Source organism: Nyctereutes procyonoides, unplaced genomic scaffold (genome assembly GCF_905146905.1).
Source record: "Nyctereutes procyonoides isolate TBG_1078 unplaced genomic scaffold, NYPRO_anot_genome, whole genome shotgun sequence".
Lineage (NCBI taxonomy): Eukaryota > Metazoa > Chordata > Mammalia > Carnivora > Canidae > Nyctereutes > Nyctereutes procyonoides.
This window is the reverse complement of record NW_026575051.1, coordinates 28201114-28221775: the sequence shown is the minus strand read 5'-3', so window position 1 is coordinate 28221775 and position 20662 is coordinate 28201114. Positions and strand designations below refer to the sequence as shown.

The following is a 20662-nucleotide window of genomic DNA, read 5'->3' as shown; positions in this document are numbered from 1 at the left end:
AAGAAAATATATATTGCTGCTAATTAATTTTAAAGCATGTCAATTATTAATTATATTTAAGAATATTAGCTTTTATACTCATTTTTTAAGAGTTTTCTTAAAATCAGTGTTTAAAAAGCCTTATTAGGCCTATTAAATATTAGTTCTATCTTTTCATATTTCAGTGTTTAAAGTTGAATCTGCAACTATTTTGTAATGTTTGGTTAATTTTTCAAGAAAATGCGAACATTTGTATCATCCTATTTTAAAATGAAAATAAAACAATATCTAAAAAAGATCTGACTCACCAAGAGAGAAATCTCTTTTTTGTTTGTTTGTTTTCATAAAGCTTTAAAATCCAGGTAAGTTAATATTTTAATTAAGAAAAAATAAAAAAAGCCTTTCTGATGCTTTTGAAAATAATTCATTTTTTAATATTTTTAGTTTTTTATTTTAAAATGAATGATTCTAAGGCTAACTTATTGAATACCTAAAAGATATACTCTAGTTTTTCCCTATTTATTTTCATTCCTAATTATTCCAAGCAGTATTACTTCTAATGTGGGATGTCAAGGTATAGACCTGAATGAGAAAAAATTTCATGAAAATCTAACAGTTCTTAGTTTACTTTGTTCTATGCCATCCCCTCTAGAGAATCAAGTAAAAAGTGAATTTTTTTAGAAATGAGAAAATATTAAGTGATTTTAAAAATTATACCTAAAATCTACATTGATTTGGCTCCTAACATGAACAGTACATTTGGTAACTTAATGAAATATTTTGGGTGATGGGATAGTATAAAGATATTAATCAGTCACCTGAATTCTCTATAACAATGATAGGCAAGACATTTTAAGAAAAAAATCAAGAGGACATTGATTTGAGAATGTCCTATTATTTGTGTTTAAAGAACTCTATTGCAGTTAATAGAGTCAGGTGAATTCTGGATAGGGATAAATAACAGGGGAGTAGGATAGAATGAATTCACTATACTTAAAGTTTTGACAGACAGAGCTATCACTGCATGTATTCAAAACAAATACCTTTCAAACAAACAAAGGTTTCTAACACCTAGGACTATGGAATATATAGTTTGGAACTAAGTATACATACATTTTTTTCTCCTTTAAATCCTCCAAACACAAGCTTTCTTGGCAAAACTTTAGTTTCTTTTAAATGCAATCCATGTCTACTTTATTTTTTTTCTCCCAGTGTCTACTGCATTTTAGCAATCTAATTTCCTCAGCCCATTGACATTTGTTCCTGGTTGGTAACAAAGCTCCATCCCAGAAATGTCAAACTAAATGAATAAGGCAAAATCACAGAAAACAACATTATTCTGTGAGCTTCTCAAGTTTGCAGGTTCTGAATGTTCTTCTGACTTATCAGCCCAGCTGAACTCAGGGGGGCATACTGGTACTACTTCACTAGCTAGTCAATGCCCCTGAGTACCAGTGCCTCAAAAGAACATTTCTAAGAAACATCTTAGTGTCAAAATTCCCTGCTTCCCAGGGAGAGCTAGTCATGCTAAAAGTAGGAATAGTGTAATGCATCCAACTTTCTAAATATTTAACTTGAAAAAACAAAACAAAACAGAAAACAAACTAGAAATATTTCAAGAAAAAGTTTTGTTTATAACTGCACTATTAAATTTATAATTTAAATATGATAGCGATTGATGAATGGTGAATGTGTTGGAATTATAACTTGCTTAGCTAAAATTAAGAGAGCCATATTAATTTGAAAATAATTCTTTTTAATTTTTTTTTTAATGCTGAGAATACAACACTGAGTTGCATGAATGAAATTACAAGCACTCAACTTCAGAGTTTAACTTGAAGGCTTTGATAATTGAGTAAGAAAAAAATAGTAATGATGCTTGACCTAAAGACTATCTAATCTGTTAGACACATAGGCGCTGTGGATTTCTTTAAGTGTTTCATGGTGCATCTTTATTCCATCTTTCTACTTTTAATTCATTTTCAATTCTTCAGAAACCATGTAGTTGGTTCTGTTGTTTTATTGGGCTGGCTGACTTTGCCTTTTACTGAAGCATTTTTTTTTTTTTAACCACATTTGCTGTAACTATTGATGTAGATGACTTTAAATGGATCATCTAGCCAATCGTTTTCTACTTTCTATAGTACTTGTATCTCTGTGTTCTTTTTTACTCTTGCCTTCTTTAGAGTTATGTAATTTTTAGGTTTCCCTTTATGTCCTACTAACAAGAAGCAGCCAGATTTTATACGAAGTAATACCAACTTTCTAAACTCCAAATAGAAGATTTGCGACTTGACTTGGTGGTGTCAATGGCTTGTAGTATGATGTGAGTGGATACAATAGGACAATCCCATGTTATTTCATGGGACTGTTAAGTGAAGAAGTACAGAGGATTTTCCAATCAGCAGTAGATGCCAAAGCTAAAAGATCATGATTTGGAAATAGAGATTAAGGAAGCTGTGCTTTATCATCTGCATGCCAATATTACAAATGTTTTGTAACTTTCAACATGAAGAGATATTTGGAATAGAAAGAAGAGAGAATTTATGAAATGGTACTGTAGAAGGAAGATGGCCATTCATGTGTTGCTAGATCACCCTTTCTCTCATATCCCAGTCTATGTGTATGCCAATAATAAATACAGGTTTTGTAGAACAACAGCTTGAATTGCCTTCTGTTCTTCAAACTAAAACATCTGAGTAGATATTGTCATTTGTAATATCACTGCAATTATTTGGTACTTAAAGCACTGCAAAGTTAGAGAAAGGAAAATCCTCTTGTTTCACATATTTTCTAACTAGTATTGAAAAAAGTATTAGCTAGAAAAAGTGAATATAAGAATATATTTAATTTTATCTTGTTAATATCATGGAAATCATTGTTTAAATTGTCATCATAAATATGAAAATATTTAATGTATTTTTAAAAATGATATGCTGATATTCTAACACAAATGTGTTGAAATAATTACAACTGTCTCATAAGTCTGTGTAATTTTTTTCATGTTTCTTGTTTTTTTAAAAAAATATAACTGGCATGTGTTTAAATGGATGACTGATTATGTAGCTATTAATCAAAATAATTTGTTTTCTTTGAATCACTTGGATATGGAAAGTAATTAAATAATTTGCCTCATCTGCTAACTGCCTTGAATAAATTTGATCACTGAAGCTCAATTTTACTTTAAGATTGGCCGTCACATTAATTCATTTGCTTTCCAGATTGTTTCAGTTCTTCTTGTTCAAACATTTAAATACCTTAAAACAACAGCAACATTTGCAACAACCTACTTTCCCAAAGGGTTTAGTAAAGTATTCCTCCCTTGATTCTTTCATTTGAACTCATTAATTAGAAACTAGCATAACTTCATTTATATATTATGTGAAATAGAGCTGTATGAAAAGCCAGAGATGAGGAGTTTTCGTTCTTTTTTCTTTTTTCTTTTTTTTTTTTTTTATTAAGTTCCCACTAAGAGCATATTCTCCAGACTCTTTATCATTGACTGATTTTCACACTCTAAAGTCAGGATTGCTCATCTATGTCTATCTCATCTCTCACAGGATTTCAGGGTGAACATTGTGAAATTAATGTGAATGAGTGCTTCTCTCTTCCTTGTCAGAATGATGGTGACTGTGAAGATGGGTTCAACAATTTCAGGTAGAGAAAACCAAAAACTATCTAGATACAAATTTATGCATCTAGATGTATCAAAATACATACATGTTTATAATTTCAATTGATAAATTGAACATTTCTTATTATTAGCAATCTGCCATGCTATAATAATTCAAAGCTTTAACTTTATATATAGTTTATATTAATGGAGTTATTAAATTTTGTTTTTTTAAAGATGCATTTGCAGACCTGGGTTTTCTGGACCTCTATGTGAACTTGAAACAAATGACTGTTCTTCTGGACCTTGCAAAAATAATGGAACCTGTGTGGGTCTGACAAGCAGGTTAGAGGCTACATTTTACTGAATCAGTTATTTTATATATGATATTTAAATTTTAAATGAGCATATATATACCCATCATTCAACTTAAGCAGAACATTTCCAATATCCTTGTGCTTATCCCCAAATACTCTTCTACTTTCCCTTCCAACTGTATTGAATATCCTGATTTTTTTTGTTGTTGAACTAAGCTTTTATTTTAAGTTTTTATTTAAATTTCAGTTAGCACAGGGTAATATTAGTTTCAGGTATACAATACAGTGATTCAACACTTCCATACAATACCTGGTGCTCATCACAACAAGTGCACTCCTTCATCCCTATCACCTATTTGACCCATCCCCTTGCCTTTAATATGTAGTATTAACTATGTGTATGCCTACCCAAAAAAACACTTAGTTGGCATTTAATATAACTGAAATAATAGTATGTATAGTCTACAGAAATAATTCATTATGTTGAACATGACATTTCTGTGTTAATGCATGTATCTATTGCTCATTTTTAACTATAGTACAATATTCAATTTAAATATGTGTCAACATTTATTTATTATTCTCCTGATCATAGATCTCTGGGTTATTTGATTCTCCTTTCTTAAAAATAATAATATTATTAAGGTTTTCAAATATTTCCCCAAATATATAAGTACTAGTGTTACATTAGATTTCATGGCTAGAAATGCAATAGTTGGACAATCGGATAGATGTTTTCACATATATTACATCATTTTTTTTCCATTTCAGTTTGAAAAAGGAAAATTCACACCCTCTTTAAAAATCTAAATATTTTACTTATTTTGTATTAGACAGTGTTGTTTTATTTTTTAACTTAAATTCAATTAATTAACATACAATGTATTATTGGTTTCAGAGGTAGCAGTCAAAATATATGGAATGCTTCATGAATTTGCATATTATCCTTGAGTTGGGGTCAGCTAATCTTCTCTGTTTTGTTCCAATTTTAGTATGTGTGCTGCCGAAACACATAATCAACTAATGAAAGTGAATAAGTGTCCCTATTTGCATTCTTAGATATTCCATTTGGGCTTATCTGCTGTGTATAAAATTATATATCTGTATTTTTTTTCTGTATTCCCATCATAAGTTGAGTTTAAGCATTTCTTCATCCATTCTAAGATATTTAGCTTTTCCTTTCTAGAAATGCCTATTTATGGCATCTCCTCATTCATGTTTTCTTCTTCTTGGTTTGCAAGACTTGTTACATATTTTTATTGTTATTGCTTTCATTAATTGTACTTACTGAAAATGAAAATTTCATTACTTGCACTTCTATTGATTGTGGCTTGACATTTTACCTCCTCTATGATAAGTTTTGAGTGCTAAACTTTAATTTTAATATAAACAAATTAATCAGTTGACTTATGGCTTGCCTTTTTCGTCTTGTTTAAAATGTTTATTTAAAGAAGAGCTAATAGCTATTCTTATCAAACTAGAAGAGGAAGGAAAACTTCCAAATGCATTCTATGAGGCCAGCATTACCCCGAAAACAAAACCAGATAAAGATAGCATAAAAAAAAGAAAACTGCAGATCAGTATGTCTGATGAACATAGATACAAAAATCCTCAACAGCAACTCAATCCAATAATAAATTAAAAGGAATCATTCAGTACAATCAAGTAAGATTTATTGCAGGGATTCGAGTGGTTCAATATTTTTAAAAAAGTTTATTCTGGGACAAGGGGCAGGAGGGGCAAGATGGCAGAAGAGTGGGGTCCCCAAATCACCTGTCCCCAACAAATTACCTAGATAACCTTCAAACCATCCTGAAAATCTACGAATTCGGCCTGAGATTTAAAGAGAGACCAGCTAGAATGCTACAGTGAGAGGAGTTCACGCTTCTATCAAGGTAGGAAGACGGGGAAAGAGAAATAAAGGAACAAAAGGCCTCCGAGGGGGAGGGGCCCCGCGAGGAGCCGGGCTGAGGCCGGGGCGAGTGTCCCCAGGACAGGAGAGCCCCGTCCCGGAGGAGCAGGAGCTGCACCATCCTTCCCGGGGGAAGGGGCCCGCAGGGAGGTGGAGCAGGACCCAGGAGGGCGGGGATGCCCTCGGCTCCCGGGGACACTAACAGACACCTGCGCCCCGAGAGAGTGCGCCGAGCTCCCTAAGGGCTGCAGCGCGCACGGCGGGGCCGGAGCAGCTCGGAGGGGCTCGGGCGGCGGCTCCGCGGAGGGGGCTGCGGGGCGGGAGCGCGAATCCACCAGCGCAGGCCCCGGAGCACAGGGCGCCGGGACACAGCCCAGGATCCGGCCTCCCCCCGGGACAGGCAGAGGCCGGGAGGGCCCAGGACAGCAAGGACGCTCCTGCCCCGAAGTGAGCAGATCAGCGGCCCCGCCCCGGAGCCTCCAGTCCCTGCAGATGGAAAGCCGAGAGCCCCGAGCCCCGTAGTTCCTGCGGAGGCTGAATCCAGGCTTCCAGAGTTGCCATAGCAACTGCAACTGTTCCTCCTGAGACCTCACGGGGTAAACAACCCCCGCTGAGCCCTGCAGCAGGCAGGGGCAGAGCAGCTCCCCCAAGTGCTAACACCTGAAAATCAGCGCAACAGGCCCCTCCCCCAGAAGACCAGCTGGACGGACCAGTTCCAGGGGAAGGCAAGGGACTTAAAGTCTACAGAAATACTCCCCCGTGTTTTTTTTTTCTTTTCTTTTTTCTTTTCTTTTTGATTTCTGATTGCTTCCCCCACCCCCCTTTTTTTTTCACCTTTCTTTCTTTTTCTTCTCTTCTTTCCTTTTTCTTTTCTTTTTCTTTTTTCTTTTTCTCTTTTCTTTCCTTCTCTCTCTTTCTCTCCTTTTCCCAATACAACTTGTTTTTGGCCACTCCGCACTGAGCAAAATGACTAGAAGGAAAACCTCACCTCAAAAGAAAGAATCAGAAACAGCCCTCTCTCCCACAGAGCTACAAAATCTGGATTACAATTCAATGTCAGAAAGCCAATTCAGAAGCACTATTATACAGCTACTGGTGGCTCTAGAAAAAAGCATTAAGGACTCACGAGACTTCATGACTGCAGAATTTAGATCCAATCAGGCAGAAATTAAAAATCAACTGAATGAGATGCAATCCAAACTAGAAGTCCTAACGACGAGGGTTAACGAGGTGGAAGAACGAGTGAGTGACATAGAAGACAAGTTAATGGCAAAGAGGGAAACTGAGGAAAAAAAGAGACAAACAATTAAAGGACCATGAAGACAGATTAAGGGAATTAAATGACACCCTAAGGAAGAAAAACCTACGTTTAATTGGGGTTCCCGAGGGCGCCGAAAGGGACAGAGGGCCAGAATATGTATTTGAACAAATCCTAGCTGAAAACTTTCCCAATCTGGGAAGGGAAACAGGCATTCAGATCCAGGAAATAGAGAGATCCCCCCCTAAAATCAATAAAAACCGTTCAACACCTCGACATCTAATAGTGAAGCTTGCAAATTCCAAAGATAAAGAGAAGATCCTTAAAGCAGCAAGAGACAAGAAGTCCCTGACTTTCATGGGGAGGAATATTAGGGTAACAGCAGACCTCTCCACAGAGACGTGGCAGGCCAGAAAGGGCTGGCAGGATATATTCAGGGTCCTAAATGAGAAGAACATGCAACCAAGAATACTTTATCCAGCAAGGCTCTCATTCAAAATGGAAGGAGAGATAAAGAGCTTCCAAGACAGGCAGGAACTGAAAGAATATGTGACCTCCAAACCAGCTCTGCAAGAAATTTTAAGGGGGACTCTTAAAATTCCCCTTTAAGAAGAAGTTCAGTGGAACAATCCACAAAAACAAGGACTAAATAGATATCATGATGACACTAAACTCTTATCTGTCAATAGTAACTCTGAACGTGAACGGGCTTAATGACCCCATCAAAAGGCGCAGGGTTTCAGACTGGATAAAAAAGCAGGACCCATCTATTTGCTGTCTACAAGAGACTCATTTTAGACAGAAGGACACCTACAACCTGAAAATAAAAGGTTGGAGAACCATTTACCATTCAAATGGTTCTCAAAAGAAAGCAGGGGTAGCCATCCTTATATCAGATAAACTAAAATTCACTCCGAAGACAGTAGTGAGAGACGAAGAGGGACACTATATCATACTTAAAGGATCTATCCAACAAGAGGACTTAACAATCCTCAATATATATGCCCCGAATGTGGGAGCTGCCAAATACTTAAACGAATTATTAACCAAAGTGAAGAAATACTTAGATAATAATACACTTATACTTGGTGACTTCAATCTAGCTCTCTCTACCCTTGATAGGTCTTCTAAACACAACATCTCCAAAGAAACGAGAGCTTTAAATGATACACTGGACCAGATAGATTTCACAGATATCTACAGAACTTTACATCCAAACTCAACTGAATACACATTCTTCTCAAGTGCACATGGAACTTTTTCCAGAATAGACCACATACTGGGTCACAAATCGGGTCTGAACCGATACCAAAAGATTGGGATTGTCCCCTGCATATTCTCAGACCATAACTCCTTGAAATTAGAACTCAATCACAACAAGAAGTTTGGACATCAAACACATGGAGGTTAAGGACCATCCTGCTAAAAGATAAAAGGGTCAACCAGGAAATTAAGGAAAAATTAAAAAGATTCATGGAAACTAATGAGAATGAAGATACAACCGTTCAAAATCTTTGGGATGCAGCAAAAGCAGTCCTGAGGGGGAAATACATCGCAATACAAGCATCCATTCAAAAACTGGAAAGAACTCAAATACAAAAGCTAACCTTACACATAAAGGAGCTAGAGAAGAAGCAGCAAATCGACCCGACGCCCAGCAGAAGAAGAGAGTTAATTAAAATTCGAGCAGAACTCAACGAAATTGAGACCAGAAGAACTGTGGAACAGATCAATAGAACCAGGAGTTGGTTCTTTGAAAGAATTAATAAGATAGATAAACCATTAGCCAACCTTATTAAAAAGAAGAGAGAGAAGACTCAAATTAATAAAATCATGAATGAGAAAGGAGAGATCACTACCAACACCAAGGAAATACAAACGATTTTAAAAACATATTATGAACAGCTCTACGCCAATAAATTAGGCAATCTAGAAGAAATGGACGCATTCCTGGAAAGCCACAAACTACCAAAACTGGAGCAGGAAGAAATAGAAAACCTGAACAGGCCAATAACCAGGGAGGAAATTGAAGAAGTCATCAAAAACCTCCCAAGACACAAGAGTCCAGGGCCAGATGGCTTCCCAGGGGAATTCTATCAAACGTTTAAAGAAGAAATCATACCTATTCTACTAAAGCTGTTTGGAAAGATAGAAAGAGATGGAGTACTTCCAAATTCATTCTATGAGGCCAGCATCACCTTAATTCCAAAACCAGACAAAGACCCCACCAAAAAGGAGAATTACAGACCAATATCCCTGATGAACATGGATGCAAAAATTCTCAACAAGATACTAGCCAATAGGATCCAACAACACATTAAGAAAATTATTCACCATGACCAAGTAGGATTTATCCCCGGGATGCAAGGCTGGTTCAACACTCGTAAAACAATCAATGTGATTCATCATATCAGCAAGAGAAAAACCAAGAACCATATGATCCTCTCATTAGATGCAGAGAAAGCATTTGACAAAATACAGCATCCATTCCTGATCAAAACTCTTCAGAGTGTAGGGATAGAGGGAACTTTCCTCGATGTCTTAAAAGCCATCTACGAAAAGCCCACAGCAAATATCATTCTCAATGGGGAAGCACTGGGAGCCTTTCCCCTAAGATCAGGAACCAGACAGGGATGTCCACTCTCACCACTGCTATTCAACATAGTATTGGAAGTCCTAGCCTCAGCAATCAGACAACAAAAAGACATTAAAGGCATTCAAATTGGCAAAGAAGAAGTCAAACTCTCCCTCTTCGCCGATGACATGATACTCTACATAGAAAACCCAAAAGCCTCCACCCCAAGATTGCTAGAACTCATACAGCAATTTGGTAGCGTGGCAGGATACAAAATCAATGCCCAGAAGTCAATGGCATTCCTATACACTAACAATGAGACTGAAGAAAGAGAAATTAAGGAGTCAATCCCATTTACAATTGCACCCAAAAGCATAAGATACCTAGGAATAAACCTAACCAAAGAGGTAAAGGATCTATACCCTAAAAACTATAGAACACTTCTGAAAGAAATTGAGGAAGACACAAAGAGATGGAAAAATATTCCATGCTCATGGATTGGCAGAATTAATATTGTGAAAATGTCAATGCTACCCAGGGCAATTTACACGTTCAATGCAATCCCTATCAAAATACCATGGACTTTTTTCAGAGACTTAGAACAAATTATTTTAAGATTTGTGTGGAATCAGAAAAGACCCCGAATAGCCAGGGGAATTTTAAAAAAGAAAACCATAGCTGGGGGCATCACAATGCCAGATTTCAGGTTGTACTACAAAGCTGTGGTCATCAAGACAGTGTGGTACTGGCACAAAAACAGACACATAGACCAATGGAACAGAATAGAGAATCCAGAAATGGACCCTGAACTTTATGGTCAACTAATATTCGACAAAGGAGGAAAGACGATCCACTGGAAGAAAGACAGTCTCTTCAATAAATGGTGCTGGGAAAATTGGTCATCCACATGCAGAAGAATGAAACTAGACCACTCTCTTGCACCATACACAAAGATAAACTCAAAATGGATGAAAGATTTAAATGTGAGACAAGACTCCATCAAAATCCTAGAGGAGAACACAGGCAACACCCTTTTTGAACTTGGCCACAGTAACTTCTTGCAAGATACATCCACGAAGGCAAAAGAAACAAAAGCAGAAATGAACTATTGGGACTTCATCAAGATAAGAAGCTTTTGCACAGCAAAGGATACAGTCAACAAAACTCAAAGACAACCTACAGAATGGGAGAAGATATTTGCAAATAACATATCATATAAAGGGCTAGTTTCCAAAATCTATAAAGAACTTATTAAACTCAACACCAAAGAAACAAACAATCCAATCATGAAATGGGCAAAAGACATGAAGAGAAATCTCACAGAGGAAGACATAGACACGGCCAACATGCACATGAGAAAATGCTCTGCATCACTTGCCATCAGGGAAATACAAATCAAAACCACAATGAGATACCACCTCACACCAGTGAGAATGGGGAAAATTAATAAGGCAGGAAACAACAAATGTTGGAGAGGATGTGGAGAAAAGGGAACCCTCTTACACTGTTGGTGGGAATGTGAACTGGTGCAGCCACTCTGGAAAACTGTGTGGAGGTTCCTCAAAGAATTAAAAATAGACCTGCCCTACGACCCAGCAATTGCACTGTTAGGGATTTACCCCGAAGATTCAGATGCAATGAAACGCCGGGGCACCTGCACCCCGATGTTTCTAGCAGCCATGTCCACAATAGCCAAACTGTGGAAGGAGCCTCGGTGCCCATCGAAAGATGAATGGATAAAGAAGATGTGGTTTATGTATACAATGGAATATTACTCAGCCATTAGAAACAACAAATACCCACCATTTGCTTCAACGTGGATGGAACTGGAGGGTATTATGCTGAGTGAAGTAAGTCAATCGGAGAAGGACAAACAGTGTATGTTCTCACTCATTTGGGGAATATGAATAATAGTGAAGGGGAATATAAGGGAAGGGAGAAGAAATGTGTGGGAGATATCAGAAAGGGACACAGAACATAAAGACTTCTAACTCTGGGAAATGAACTAGGGGTGGTGGAAGGGGAGGAGGGCAGGGGGTGGGGGTGAATGGGTGACGGGCACGGAGGGGGACACTTGACGGGATGAGCACTGGGTGTTATTTTGTATGTTGGTAAATTGAACACCAATAAAAATTAATTTATAAAAAAAAAGTTTATTCTGGGACAAAAAATATTTGCTTATATTTCATTTGGTAATATTTAACATTTCATCCTTCATACTTAAATTACGTGGAAATTGTACATCTGTGTGTATGTCATAAGATAGGAATTTTAAGTTCATTTTTCCATTTAATTAACCAATTGTGCTTACTATATGTACTGAATAAGTTCTTCTGTCACTTTACTGCTTGGCCTGATCTGCAATGCCTTCCTGATTGCAGGTCAAGTACCCATATACAAATATGTCTATTTCTTTGCCCTTAGTCTGTTTCCTTAATTCAATTAGCCACCCATATGCCAGCATCATAAATCTTAATTACTTACCTTTGAAATATCTCAATACTGGTAAGGCAAGAAATCTCATTTCCTATCTTCTTCAGGAAGCTTTAGTTGTTTTTGACAGTTTTTTTTTTTTTTTTCTGTTACAATCAACATGTACTGTGTAAATCCCTATACCTAAACAAACAAAGACCAGGTTGAATTTTCATTAGGATTTCATTGAATATTGAATTTGTAGACCAATTTGAAGAGAATTGATATGTCTTTATGTAGGTCTTTAAAAATATCTTTCAAAAAAAAAAAAAACAAATGGTTGGGACAGATTCAACTGGATAGGATACAGATTGATTAGGATAAAAAAAATACTCATTTGCCAGGTCACCATTGCTATTCAGGCACCAAGGGCTACATTTGTTTATCTTAGTAGAGATCTAACATTTAGAATTTTTATTATTTTTATTATTTTTATTATTTTCTGTGGTCATCTGGCTTTTGCAATGTCCCATCGAGTGAAGTTAATGAAGACATGCTTTGAATCATCACTCTTCTAACTCAAAAGCCTTTGAAGAGGAGAATAATCACAACAAGTCCCATAGGGAAACAGAATTGATTTCAGTTTAAAATCTTGATAAGTCCAAAGGGGAATTTCAAGATCTTTCAGTTGGGCTTTCCTGCATAATGGCTCATTCCCATGTGGAGATTCTACTACTAAGAATATTGACTACACCACATATTTAAGGACTGTGGAGGAAAATAAAGCAAAACCAAACAAAACAACAAAAGATGGATTTATGATCCATCTACTAGACCTAAATAATTATGTACTCCTAATGGTGGAACAGTGGTATTTCAAAGGGAAGCATAAGTTCAGAGTCATTATCTAAAAACTCTTATCTTTCATCAGTGAATAATCACACTGGTATATGGCCTCAGAACCCTCTGGAACACCTGTGACTAAATGTCAAGATTTTTCTTCAAAAGGAGCTACTACCCTTCAGTTGAGGCACTTAGTCCATGACATAGCATAGGTCTGAAATTGTGTAAGAGGGTAGGAATCCCTACAAAGGCAGACTGAATTGTGTTTCTGTTCTGCAGACCTACATAATTAATTCTATATATGTGAATAGCCCTATACCAGATTGTCCATGTATTTTATTTCTAGAAACTCATCACTGACTAGCCACTATCAAGATGTCTGAGTCCACCAATCACCATCTGTTTCTCTGATTTATGGGGCTATTTGCTCATTTTTTTTTAATCTGATAGTCAAGCATATCCAATAGTTTTTATCCATCCTTGGATCTCATTATTCTAATTTATATCAGAGAACTCAGCTGTAGCATCTCGCATTATCACCAGCCTGTAAAGAACAACACCACAGAGTTCATCAAGACACTTAGTGGCACTCTCACGATCCCTGTTCTTGATCTTAGTGAATGGAATGTCCTCCTGGGTGAATGGAGTTTCTTCCTAGGAGGTAGGGATGCTCTCTGTATTCTCTTGGGATAGAAATTAATGGGTAAACGAACAGCTTACACATGATAGATCCATTTAAACGTTTCCATAACAATAAGCCTATGAACTATTCCTTCTAATATATACCAATAATTCTCTGGCACTTCTGCTTCACCAATCTAAGCTGGAATTAAGTCCTGTTTTGGATTAGCCAATTTATTTAGCACCATACTTGGATGCTAATATTAGCACATTGAATCTTCTCTCCCCATCCTCATTTAACTCATTTAAGTTTAACTCATTTAAGTTTTATATCTACCTTAGAGTCAGTCCCACACATGCTCTCCAACTTTGTGACAATACAGATTTGGTGGGATTATTCTAGGGTATAGGCTAGCTGTTTCCAGTTAAGTGTTCCCATCAGCAAAGTTGGAATCTAACCCTTTTTATGAGTTAGAACCAATGAGAAATGTTGGGGAATGGGCCAGGGAAAACTGGCAACATTTTATAAGTCAACTCCTTCAGCAGCATTTAGAAGAAGGCTTGTGTGCAAAGAAGCACAGATTCTATAAGAAACAGAAGTTTATGACGATTAAAGTGAATTCACAGATTTAAGTTCCTTTGCCATATCTATCCCTTGTTTACAGAGGGGTATGAACTCCTTCAAAGTTACTATACAAGCTATACTGGTTTGTGATTGTTGTTTAGCAGAAACTGAAAATTCAGTGTTTAAAAGTAGTTATTATTTATTAATATTTTCACATCCATGGCTTACTGGTATTTGGCTATAATATAGGCTGGGTTCATCTAAGTTTCTCTAGGACGTAGCTGTGGAAGAAATGCTTCAGAGCCTGTTAAGTCAGCTGAAATGGCTGTACTCCAAGTATTTCTCATTTTTCTTGGACTAGCATGTTCTCACAGAGTTGCAGAAGTTCAAGAGCACAAGCAAAAACCATGCAAACTCTCTTAAGCCCTAGGCTCTGAAATAGTGCCCTCCATCCTTACCTATAGATCCTTGAGCAAATAATAATAATAATAATAATAATAATAATAATAATAATAATTGTAGCCATGTTTGAAAGTGTGGGGCAAACACTATTCCCATGACGAAGCTGTGGTTCAGAAGAAGAGTGGTAAAAATTTAAGATTAAAAAATGCTATCAACCAAATAGAAAATAGGATTAGTAACTAGAAATTAAGCTCACAGAAAACATGCAGAGAAGCATGGGGCATTAACTGGCGTTCCTAATTTTCCCTGCATGGGACTTAAGAGACAGCTCAAAGTCAGAGACTTGAATGAAATGAATAGTAAAATCAAAATGATCTTACAAATCTAAATGAAGGTATTTCACATCAGTTAATTATATGGTTTCTAAAGACCAGTTTTCCAAGTTCCAGTTTGAGATCTCAAAGAGTTAGAGGAGGAAGTCAGCCAAAATGCCCTCTACTTAAAAGAGAACCCTCATGGTAGATTCATGAACACAAGAACTATGAGTTCATTTACAGAGAACTGATTTGATTATAAAGTTGATGTTGACTGGTCAATCTAGCTGATGACATCAAAGTGTTTATCAAACCGAGAATATCCTAAAAAGCTTTATGCAAAATAACCAAATACTAATGGTGAACAATCTGCAATCAACATGCTGAAGAATTTTTATAAATATTAATCCTCAAGCTTGGCTCGCATATAGGAAAAACTGCTGCCAATACAGTATACTGACTGAGCCATGACTGAACCAGCCTCTTCCTGATAAGAAATAAATGTTGGGGGTTTCTGGATGTGACCTTTGACTACTTGATTAGTGTTGAAACACCTGGTGCCATCAGCTTTATCCAGAGGCCCTCCCCAGAAACTGAAAATGTAAGAAAGGAAATGGAGGTAACTATTCAGAGATATCCTTTGAAGATAATTGTATAATAAACAGGAAATATTTGGAATCCCACAGTAATTTCTTTCTGGATAAAAAAGAAATGGCAGCTGCTCTGAAAGGCAGTTTGGCAGATTTTTGCAAAACTTACAATATGATCCAAAAATCACACTACTTGGTTTTTACCCAAATGAGTTAAAACTTAGGTCCACTCAAAAACTAACACCCAGGGCAGCCCCGGTGGCCCAGTGGTTTAGCTCTGCCTTCAGTCCATGGGGTGATCCTGGAGACCTGGGAACGAGTCCCGTGTTGGGCTCCCTGCATGGAGCCTGCTCCTCCCTCTGCCTGTGTCTCTGCCTCTCTCTTTCTCTGTGTCTCTCATGAATAAATAAAATCTTAAAAAAAAAAGAACACTCAGATGTTCATAGCAGCTTTATTCATAATTGCCAGCACTTGGAAGCAACCAAGATGCCTATCAGTAAGTGAAAGGGTAAATAAGTTGTGGTATGTTCAGACAATGGAATATCATGCAGCACTAAAAAGAAAGCGAGCTATCAGGCCATGAAGACATGTGGAGGAATCTTAAATACATATTACTAAATGAAAGAAGCCAATCTATAAAAGCTTACATAGAGTATGATTCCAACTATATAACAATCTGAAAAGGGCAAAACATTGGGGATAATAAAGAGATTGTAGTTCCAGGAATTAGAGAGTAAGGAGGGATAAATAGGTGGATCTCAAAGGATATTTAGGGCAATAAAGCTATTATGTATGATATTATAGATGGACACATGCCATTATACATTTGTCAAAATGCATAGAATGTACAACCAAGAGTGTATGCTAATATTAACTATGGACTTTAAATGATAATGATATCAGTGTAGTTTCATCAGTCATAATACAAGGTACCACTGGTGGGAAATACTGATAGTGGGCGGTGGTTTGAATATAAAGTGGCACTATATGGGAACTCTGCACTGTCTTCTTAATTTTGCTGTGAACATTAATCTAGAAAAATAAAGTCCATTTTAAAAATACCATCAACATAGCAGCCTTTTCTTTTTTAAATCTGTATTTGGACAGAGCCTCACAAGCTTTCTCTGGCTTATGTTTGAGGCAATAAACTGTTAGTGATAATTGAATAGAAGCCCACAGAAAAATGAACTAAGTATTGGCTCAAATCAGTTTAAACTTAAGAGTACATAACAAAACATAGCAAAGAACAGGAAGAAGCAATTTAAGAGGAAGAAAAATAAATGATTAGTAAACACATAATTAGGAAACCTGAAATAAAATGAGATATTTTATGTCCTTCTAAAGTGAATTTTATCTACTGCTCATAAGAGAACTATCTTGAGGAAATTGTTATAAACCTCATGTGTATACCTAGAGAAAATCTTGAATGCAAAAGGAGATATGCATACATTTGTGGTATGTTTATGATGGTGAACATTTAGAAACAATCTAAATAAATAAAAATGTGATATACTAATAAACAGAAAACTATTATGTACTGTAAATAAAATGATAGGAATATATATCACTTGAGTGTTTATTGAAATATATTATTGAACTGAAAAGAAAGTATCAGAATAACATATATATATAACATACTATTTAGTAAAATATTATGTAAGAAACTGACAAACCATTTCCCAAATTGGCTGTACAATTTTGCATTCCCCCCACCAGCGAACAAGAGCTCCTTTTGCTTCACTTGGTATTCTTATGAGCACTTGGTATTGTCGCTATTCAGGATTTTGGCTATTCTAAAAAGTGTGTAGTGATATCTTGTTTTGATTTGCATCTCCCTCATGACATATGATGTGGAACATCTCTTTATATGCTTATTTGACATCAGTAGAGCTTCTTTGGTGAGCTGTTAAGACATGAGCCTATTTTTTTTTAAATTGGATTGCTTATTTTCTTGTTGAATTTTAAATATTTGTATATTTTGGATAATAATTCTTTGTTTTATATGTCTTTTGCAAATATCTTCTTCCTGTCTGGCTTTTCTTGTCATTCTCCTGACATCGTCTTTGACAGACAGAAATTTTAATGTGAATTAAGCCTATCTTATCAATTCTTTCTTTCATAGATCATACCCTGATGTCATATCTAAAAACACAACCAGACCCAAAATCAACAAGACTTCCTCCTTTCTTTGCAGAATTCTTATAATTTTGCATTTTTCATCAAGCATTTTTTCCATTTTGAGTTAATTTATACAAGGATTTTTAAGATATGTGGGTCTAGTTTTTTTTTAAATTCTTCAATGTGGATATCCAGTTCCAAAACCATATATTGAAAAAAACCACCATTTCTCCACTGAATTGCTTTTGCCCCTTCATCAAATATCACTTGACAGTATTTATGTGGGTATATTTCTGAGCTCCCTATTCTGTTTCATTGATCTATTTCTTTATTCTTTTGATAATACCACACTGTTTTGATTACTGTAGGTTATTAATAAGTCTTAAAGTCAGGCAATGTCTGTCCTTTAACTTTGTTTTCCAATATTGAATTCTGAGTCTTTTGCTTCTCTGTATAATCTTTAGAATGGTTTCATTAATATCCACAAAATAACTTGCTAGGATTTTGATGGGATTTCATTGAACCTAGAGATCAAGTGGGGCAGAACTGACATCTGGACAATATAGTGTTCCTTTTTTTTCTTTTGACAATATAGTGTTCCTATCCATGAACATGTAGTATCTCTCCATTTAATTTTTCTTTGATTTCATTCATGAGAGTTTTGTAGTTTTCCTTATATGAATTGTGTACATATATTAATAGATTTGTACATAGTTATTTTATTTTGGATATATTAATATAATATTTAATGAAATTTTAAAACGTGTTTTGAAGAATGCACATTAATCTAAGAATAGTGATTTCCTACCAGTGGAAAGGAATGAAAAGTGAATCTCTATGTATACCAAGGGTTTTCAAAGACATGTTTTATACATTTTCCTTAAAACTATTCAGCAACATGGAAAAACATTGAGATGTGTTAAATATGGATGATGGGTATATGGGTGTTGATTATTCTATTCTCAGAAAATTACTTTGTTTAAGTTGTTATAAGAAAAGCCATTTTCAATGCATTAAAACCTTGCAAAGGCAAACAAAATCATCAGCAGTTGAAAAATAAGTAATCACACTTTCATATCCCATCTGTTTTCCAAGAATATGTTTTTGGATATAAAGTACCTTTTTTAGTGTGTGTTTTTAGCATATTGATATTAACTTGCCATTAAAAACCTTTGAGATAATCTAACAAGTCATTTAAAACCAACTGTTGTATGTTTAGCACTAATTAAACTATGGACACACAAGAAAAATAGTAAAAATATATAATGTACTTTATTATCACATCTATATTTTTTAATCTGTTCTATTCTCTCCTTTGGTTATTGAAACTGAAAACTGCAACAATTAATACTTAATCCTAATGAACATTCTTTAAAGATGAATTCCTTGAGATATGACAGCATTTTGATGACAGCCCCAGTTCAACTACAAACTATTGCAACACTGGACACTACAATCGACATTTTCTGACATTTGGAACATATGTTATCTGTTAGAACTAATGTCTTTTTAAGCCTCAGTCATCAGTTTATTTAGATCACTGACAATAATATTGAACTATGAAAAATTTACAGTTGAGAAAGAATTCATCAGAACAATTACAATAGCAGTGTCTGGTTCATTCAGAGAATATAGAAGAAGAAAAATTCCAGTTGGCTGATGTAATTATCACACACAAATCATTGTCAACAAGAATATTGTGACCAATTGGTGTGTGATGTTCATGAGTTTAGCAGTTCTTTAGCATTTCAAAGTTGGAAATGACTGGTTAATGTACATTTAACTAAGAGACAAAAATCTGTACATCTTCTGTAAATTGCCTAAAAACCAGTTACTAATCCAAATGGTTTACATTCTACTGGACACTTTCCCATAACCCTGTTGTTTCCACATCCATGTGTAGTAAAATTATAATAATGACATAATAAAGACTATTTGAAAGATAATCACTCTGTACAGCAAATGTAGGAAAACACTGGTTAACTTTTCCTTCATCCTTTGGCTTGAGATACAGAGAATATACAGCACCTTAAAGTACACCATCTTAAAGATGCTAAGTTAAAACAAAAAAATAAATAAACTACACATATCATAGTATGTTAAATATTCTCTTAGATTAATATTAAATTTGGTGGTTTTTCCATGTGCAAATTTTACAAATATTGTTTACTTTTCATTATCTATGTTTGTATACTTAAGTGTGCTTTTATCCATTAAAAATATAAAAGAATAGATAGTGAGTTTTTTGTATCTTATAACTGCTTGAAATTTTTTGATATTATCCACAGTATTTATTTAACTTTAACTTTTTCAAAAATTTTAGTGTGAAAAAAAATCTTAGTGTGTGAATCCTTATCCACATCACAAATGAAAATAGATATTGCTCATTTATTGATTAAGAAATATCATTATTATCAAGAACTATGGTTCAGGAATGCAGTATAGAATTACAAGAAAGATGTATAAATTGAATTAAAATGTATTATAAATTATCTCAGAAGTTGAATAGCTGTAACATAGGCTAACATGTTCTAATCATCAAGTTTCTCCTGCAACTGCCTATAGTTTTAGTTTAGAATTTTGGATTCTAGGTTTTTATAAAATGATCTTTTGGAAGAAATATATATGAAATCTTAATATTATAAGTAATTTTAAAGTTAAAACCCTCAAAAATTAAATTAAAACTCATTAAATATTTATATATCAGAGTGTATCATATGATTTCATCAATATAGGTATATTTTAAAATAACAGCTTTCTAGAAGCATAAACACAATTTCTCTACTTATTAACTTCTTTCTTATCTGAAATAAGATAAAACAAGAAAAAAGAATAATGTTAAGAATAATGTAAATCAGGGGCTCATTTTAGAGCTACATGCCTCTGTGATTATCTTGCATATTTCCAACTCCTTTCATTAGGGCAATGCCAGTTTATGTAAAATAAAGTTACTGGTGTTTACTACTACTTTTTTTCAATGTACTGAACTTTATTTAGAAGTCACCTGTTAAAATGCATTGTAGTTTTGGAAAAGTATCTTGAAAACCTAACTGGAAAATTTTAGGTCACTATCAAATTAAAGGAAATTTGAAGAAAAAATGTTCAATAATTTGACAACCTATTTAAATTTAATTCCACTAAAA

General features: G+C 35.1%; 1 protein-coding gene and 1 non-coding gene across 2 annotated transcripts in view; one reads left to right on the top strand and one right to left on the bottom strand.

Annotated features, from left to right (window-relative positions):
• The window catches only part of EYS (eyes shut homolog), a 1553129-nt gene that overhangs the window by 526564 nt on the left and 1005903 nt on the right, over positions 1–20662 (top strand). Inside the window, exons 14-15 of the mRNA XM_055330595.1 lie at positions 3540–3636; positions 3830–3937. Coding sequence (XP_055186570.1) covers positions 3540–3636; positions 3830–3937 — 205 coding nt within the window. The remainder of the gene's footprint in view (positions 1–3539; positions 3637–3829; positions 3938–20662) is intronic.
• LOC129513174 (U6 spliceosomal RNA) lies at positions 4820–4921 on the bottom strand. The gene has a single exon (XR_008665160.1). It is a non-coding gene; the product is annotated as a U6 spliceosomal RNA (small nuclear RNA).